The sequence below is a fragment of the Trachymyrmex cornetzi genome, unplaced genomic scaffold, assembly GCF_001594075.2.
Source record: "Trachymyrmex cornetzi isolate Tcor2-1 unplaced genomic scaffold, Tcor1.1 scaffold1526, whole genome shotgun sequence".
Lineage (NCBI taxonomy): Eukaryota > Metazoa > Arthropoda > Insecta > Hymenoptera > Formicidae > Trachymyrmex > Trachymyrmex cornetzi.
The window spans coordinates 67154-74427 of record NW_017296120.1 but is presented as its reverse complement, the minus strand read 5'-3'; the positions used below and the strand labels follow the sequence as shown (position 1 = coordinate 74427).

The 7274-nt window shown below is 31.1% G+C and overlaps 2 protein-coding genes across 3 annotated transcripts in view; one reads left to right on the top strand and one right to left on the bottom strand.

Moving 5' to 3' along the window:
- Positions 1-7274, bottom strand: part of LOC108758165 (major royal jelly protein 3) — an 80069-nt gene that overhangs the window by 31846 nt on the left and 40949 nt on the right. The gene's annotated exons all lie outside the window — the stretch shown is intronic.
- LOC108758166 (52 kDa repressor of the inhibitor of the protein kinase) lies at positions 691-2077 on the top strand. 2 transcript variants are annotated; one of them, XM_018502975.1, is made up of 4 exons: positions 691-792; positions 876-1002; positions 1091-1332; positions 1692-2077. In XM_018502975.1, the coding sequence occupies exons 2-4, from the start codon at positions 902-904 to the stop codon at positions 1847-1849; spliced, it is 501 nt and encodes a 166-aa protein (XP_018358477.1). In that variant the 5' UTR covers positions 691-792; positions 876-901; the 3' UTR covers positions 1850-2077. The 2 variants fall into 2 exon arrangements, with proteins under 2 accessions (XP_018358477.1, XP_018358478.1); XM_018502976.1 differs by lacking the exon at positions 691-792 and having other exon boundaries at positions 800-1002.

Genomic DNA, 7274 nt, shown 5'->3' with positions numbered 1-7274 from the left:
TATGAGTGAAGGGTGAGAGACATGAAAGGTGAGAGATACTTTAAAATTAAAATTCCGATGGCCTTGAACGCGGACAGAGAAGAAAACGTTTCTTAATTTTTCATGAAAAGTCATCACTTTTCGACCACTCGTATGTCCAGAACGACTTAACCGATTTTTAATTTTTTTTTTAAATTACTCGTGACGATGCCGCCTTCAAAATATGTTACGTCCGATTCAAAATTTTTTATATTTTATTAGTTATGCAATCTCCAAAAATGGACTTTGGTGGTACAGGATAAGAGACTTGTAGTGTCTCTTATCTCTTATTTTTGATTTTTGAACATGGCCGGAGCCACTACCGCGTCTCCTGATGACTGTTTAATTTAACGCGTTAATATTCCAAGTGATACATGAAAAATATGAACAACATGTCAAATCTGTCGCTCAAATATCAAATTTAACGCTACTCGCTTTTTTTTCATGTATAAAATTGTCGCTCTAATAATTTTGCGACAAAAGTCATCACGTGATCGTTTTTGTCGCTGAAACGGCCAGTTTGAGCAGTTCGTGAAAATGCACCTTAAATCATAAATTAGAAGTCAGAAACTAAAAATTAATGACTGTGATTGGTCCATTTCTAGCCTATGACATCTGATTTATAACTTATGGCTTATTATAGAAGGCCTATTATCACAGTATAACCATACCCAGTAGCGACACTAGCCGGTTCGACCGTGACCAAATTTTAGTACGCATGCGTGAATTTGTACATTTAACAATATGGATGCGTCCAGAGTACATGTATTACAGGTAACCTCAATTTACAGTACATGACATGTTCTTCGTTTCTTGAAATTAATAATAACAATAAATTTATCATTATTTTGTATTAGAAAAGAGTAATATAATCGTCATTAAAATGAAGCGTGGTGGATATAGTTGTGCTATGAATAATTGTTCAAATATTTCTGGACGGGGACATAATATCAGTTTTTTTTATTTTCCGAAAGATCCAGATAGGTAAAAATATTTTTCGTTATCAAGTTTATTGTTAATTAAATTATATATCAAGTGTTTTCAGTAATATTTTATACAAAACGTATTTCAGAGCAAAATTGTGGTTGGAAAAATGTAATAATAGCAAAATTAACACGACACCAGAAAATTTGCACAAAAATTATAAAGTTTGTGGTAATCATTTTAAATCGTCAATGTTTTTAAACGATTTGAAAAACAGACTTCAACCACATGCAATCCCCGAACCTATAAGAAATGATAACGATCAATCAAGTGAAAATAATGCAACATCCAATTTGAGTGATAAATCTGAAGAAAATACATTAATATCACGTAGGCATTTTGAACTTGTTAAAAATATAAGAAATTTGGAACATATAATTATTATATTTTAGTTGAGTGTAACATTATTAAATGTAATTGTGTTAAACAACTATTTAAAACGAGATTTTCAAATAAGGTTGAACAATCAGTATCAGATAATAATTTTAGTTCAGTATGGAACTAAATAGTAACAAAAGTTTCAATGAATTAGAAATTAAAATTTATATGTAAAATTTATGTTTTCACAATTTATGTCTTTTGTTTCTTGTTCATTGCTCGTTCTTTTCTAGAGATAAATACAATAACTATGAAACATGAAACTAATTTTTTGGGTTTTTTAATTGATTTAGTACTTTTCAATATTACAGATAATAACAATAATTTGATAAGTAACGTGCATGAAGAGGACCATGTTGAATCAGTGTTGCATGTACAACATCAGTACACTCAAACAGAGTCAATGATTTCCAATCATTCCCCGCGCAAAACTATTTTGAGAGGCCGAATTAGAGCATTACATCGATAAGTTCGAAAATTAAAACGACAATTACAACGGCAGACAAATAATATAAAAATAAAAATTTGTGCGAGGAAAATTTCCTTAGAAGAATATTGTGAAGCTACAAACGAATTTTTACGACCATAAGGTTGCAAATTTTGTGAAAACTCAAGTACGACTTAATAAATATAAGTCAGCTAAAGGACGAAAATATTCGCTTCCATTTAAAAAGTTTTGTTTAGATATTTTGTTATGTGGGGGAAATAAGACTTATAATTCTTTTGCACAAAAGTTTATCCTTCCTAATGTTAGAACTTTACAACGCATGATTGAACATTTGAAATTTTCTTCAGGTTTGCATGATTTTGTTTTTGATTTCTTGAAGGAAAAATTGAAGTGTTCTTTGTCATCTCTTGATAAATATTGCATTTTATGCATTGATGAAGCATCAATTAAAGCAAATCTCTATTATAATATTAGTAGGGATGAAGTCATTGGGTTTGAAGACTTAGGAGATAACAAATTATTTCTTCCAGCATGTAATGTTGCAACCTTAATGATCCGAGGGATTTGCACCAATTGGAAACAACCTTTAGCTTACTTCTTGCTCAATTCTTCATTTTCTGCTAGAAAATTAACAATCATTATTCCTCAAATAATTGCAAAACTGCAAAATGCAGGATTTAAAGTACTCGCACTTGTCTCCGACATGGGAGCGAATTTTAAACAAACTGCTCAATATCTAGGTGTAACAGACGACAATCCATTTTTCGTTGTTAATAACGAAGTAATTTCTCATTTCTTTGATACGCCTCATATAATAAAAGCTGTTAGAAATAATTTCCATGACAATATTATTGAGTACGATTCTAAACCGATTTCTTGGGAGTGCGTTAATTATTTATTTCAACAAGATAAAACTAGACAATTTCGACTTGCACCTAAACTCTCTGATAAACATATCAAATTTTCGAATTTTGAAAGAATGAAAGTAAATTTGGCAACGCAAATTTTGAGCTCTACAGTGAGTAGTAGTTTGAGGAAAATGGTAGTTTCTGGAGATTTTAAACCTGCAGATGCAGAAATTGCACTTAGAACAGCAGAATTTATTCAAAATGCGAACGATTACTTTGATCTATTTAATTCATCTTCAGTTCAACATCCATCACAATTTCAACAAGCTTTTCGGGGTGCGCAATATCAATTAGAATTTCTTTCAAAAATCAAAGACTATATATCCAAATTAACGATATTTAATAAATCTGGTGTAAACATTTCTAATAAAGTTAAAGTTTTCAAATGCATGACACATAATATAAATTCTCTTCTTAAAATGTGGAAATACTTGCAAAATGTTTCTCCAGAAATCGAATTTTTATTATTACGCCGTTTTACTCAGGACTGTTTGGAACACTTTTTCTCTGATATTCGAGGTTTGAATGGCAATGCTTTTAATCCTACTTCCATTCAGTTTTCCAATTCATTCAAAAAACTTTTCTCTATAAAATATTGTACAGTTAAAACTGGAAATTGTGAACGAGACAATACTGAGATATTTGCAGCTATTACAAACTTTAGAGAGGAGAATAATATGGATGTTGAATCCAAGACAGATGATATTAAACAAATACTTTTGGATGATCATGATTATCGTGAGATGGACGTAAATGAACAAGATGTGTTCCGATATACATGTGGATATTTAATACGTAAATGTATTAAAAAACATTCGTGTGAGATTTGTCTACAATATGCACGCTCATATATAGATTTAAATCAAACGTCATATTATTGCTTTTTTAAGGCTTACAATTCTACTGAAAATAATCCTTTTGGAAGCTTATTTATGCCGAACGATGATTTCGTAATGTATATTAAAACATTAGAAGATTTATTTTATTCGAAAATTGAGGAATTGATCATACAAAAGCATGTAGTTTTTAAACTTATTAACACTTTCAAAGATGTTCCATTCAGTCATCCGTGTCAACATTTTTCTTATGATTACTTATTGAAATTATATGCTCGTATACGACTATTTTACACATTAAAATTTATTAACAAGAGTTTTAAATCGCAGCCCGGATACAGAAAAGCTATCATTTTACGTCACAATTAGAATTCAGTATTTCTTTCTTTTTTTTCTCTTTCTCTGCGTTCTTTCTGTGTGTGAATGCGAATTATTATTTAATACTTTTATAAAAGCGATTGCGTTTCTCAAAATTAATTTTATTGTTAACATTTATATAATTATATTTTATTATTAAAGTTATTATTTTATTATTAAAGAGAAATATATTTGAGATTTTATAAAAATGTATATATTCCGTGTGTGTTACCTGCTAAAATAATATAGTCATAACATTATCTGTATTGTTGAAAACTAATTTTTTGCCTATTTATCCATGCTCATACAGCTTATGCATGCTCATACATGTTAATTGTCTTGTTAAAGGTACTTTCGATGGGTTGCCATTGCCTGTCGACAGATAGTAATCAATTAAAAATTTGATATGTACGTGGATTTGAACTTGTATCTTTGGCATAGACGCGCAACTTCTTAACGTTATAATCGTCAATGATAGTGAATACATTTTATGATATTATATATTATTTTTTAGGAATTATGAATTTATTTATTACATTTTCATAAATGTTGTTTTATACATTCACGTCGTGCGAATAATTCGCACGCTTATACATACGCACTATGATATCACTGTACATTTTGTTATCTGGTTTGGGACATATTTACCTTATATTATTATGATTAATGATTATATATGATTATATATGATATTTTTGTTTGTTTCAGTTGAAATTCACATCTAGTAGAGTACATTCTACAGAAGGACATCCATAAAAAACAATTAATTAAAAAATGAATACTAATATTTTTATATTATTAAGTTTAATAATATTAAAATAATTTGAGGGAAGGTGGTACAAGAGAGAGAGAGAGAGAGAGAGAGAGAGAGGGAAAAAATGCCACTTTCGCAAGATATGACATATCCATTTTTTCCACTAATACAGAACATCAAAAGTTAATATTCCGTGTGTTTAATTTGTTAATTTTTGTATAAATAAAAAAAGATTTCTAGAATGGAAATAATATTTTATCGTAAGTTAATTCAATAACATTAAGAAGTTATTCAAGAATAAACGCTTAACTGTAGCGTTTTCCCCTGAATGACCTTAAAATATTAATATTCATCTTTAGTTAAAACTGCAAAATATCTACACAAATACTTGGAATAGACATAAGAAATTTTTTCATTTGTGAATCTTTTTACTTAAAAATATATAAGATTTGTACGTTTTACAATTATAAATTACAAAAAATTCAAAAATGTGTACAAAAAAATTTTTTTTATTATTTTATTTTATAATAAAAAGAAGACAGGTTAACAAAGAGCATATGATAACAGATCACGATTAAAAAAAATTTATTATTCCTTTTTATTTTCTTTACTTTCATACAATTCTGTGAATCATAATTCGAATTACACAGAAAATATTTTTTTGATTATATACGTACATATGAGGACACAAATAATCTAACACCCGATATTGCATATATATTACAAAATAAAAATAATAAGAAGTAATGAGAAAACATGAAAAGGGATGAGAGTTACTTGTTTCCGTGCATACGTTTTAATCGCAGCGCCGGTACATTTAACAATATGGCGGTATACCACGTGACCTAGAACCTACTACATCAAAGGTGCCGACACTCAGTGTCGCTACTGGGGATGGTTATACTGTGCTATTATGGTCATTGTTACCCCGGATCTACAATGGGTGCTTTCCATTTGATGACACAAGTCGGCACAGGTCGTTCTATCCTTGTTGACATTCAGAGAGTGATAAAGATAGAACGACACTTGTGTCGACTTGTGTAAACTTGTGTCATCAAATGGAAAGCACTCAATAGAGTTCTAAACCTTACACCATAAGAAAAGGTCGAATCTTAGTCGATTATTCTCCTCAAATTGTAATTGGTTAATTTCTTACGGCTTAAGGCTTACAACATGTATTGTAAATCCGGGGTTACGAAAGGGCGCCCTAGAGTCCTAGATATCAGAGAAACGCAACCGGCTCAAGTCAGTATCACAAAATTACTAAGAAAAGTACTAAAAATGGCGTTGTTTGCAGACGGACTATGAAATCAACTAATAATTTATTCGTCTGCCATATTTAGTACCAATGAATAAATGTTATGATTGGCTGACAGTCACGCCAATCAGGACGTTTAACATTGTTTACGCTTCTCTGATATCTAGGACTCTACATGTAGGGTGCTTTCCAGCTACGACACAAGTAGACACTGTGTAAGGGTCCGCGCACAAAGATGATCGCAACTGAGTCGTAATCGTAAGTCGTTGTCGTAGGTCAACGCACAAGGATTTTACGTATGTCGTTTACGTATATCCTATTGCGCCAGTTGTTTGCGTCAATTGACGCAATAGGATATACGTAAACGACATACGTAAAATCCTTGTGCGTTGACCTACGACAACGACTTACGACTACGACTCAGTTGCGACCATCTTTGTGCGCGGACCCTATCACAGTGTACGACACGGTGCTTTCCAACTACGACACAATCGTACACAGCTAAAATGATGAGTTCGACTGTGTTGTCTCTCTATGGCTACCAACATAACCACATTTTTACATTTGATACTACTTATTTATCGAGGAGTGACATTCCGACAGAAGTTTTTTAATGATTTTGAAGTTATATTCTTATATATTCACATACATGTATACGAAACAAATAAGGTGTCAAAATATTTTTTTGAATAATTTGAACTACCGTTTTCTGAACTATGGAAGATATTTAGTACAATTTTTTTTATTTTATTAAAAATAAATGTGTGTATTGTGTGAGATATAATAGTTAATTATGCAATCCCATATTTTAATTTTTTAATTGAAATTACAAACCGTTAACCATTCACCGAGTATATATAACGGAATATTTTTTACTATTAAGATAAATTTTCACGGGCTGCTCAAACCAGCTGTTTCAGCGACAAAAAGAATCACGTGGTCAAAATTGACGAATATCAAATATCCATTTTGATCACGTAATCCTTTTTGTCGCTAAAATAGCCGGTTAGAGCAGCTCGTGAAAATTTACCTTTATAGGGTGCAGTTGAGTTGCTGCTACAAATGCTTCAAAGCATTTTTTGAATGGCCAGTTAATAAAATTCTTTTTTCTGATTGGTCAATCAAGTGTTTTGAAGCATTCGTAGCTGCAACTTGACCACATCCATAGAAACACTAGTGTGACTGTACTTCACTCTAACGATGAAATTAAAAAGCTAAATAGCGTTTCAGCTACAAGTCGACACTGTGTAACACTATTAGCGTTTTCGATTGGGGTGCACTGGCTGCACTCAGTGTCAAGAGCGTGTTCGATTGGCAGTGCCAATGCGCACTT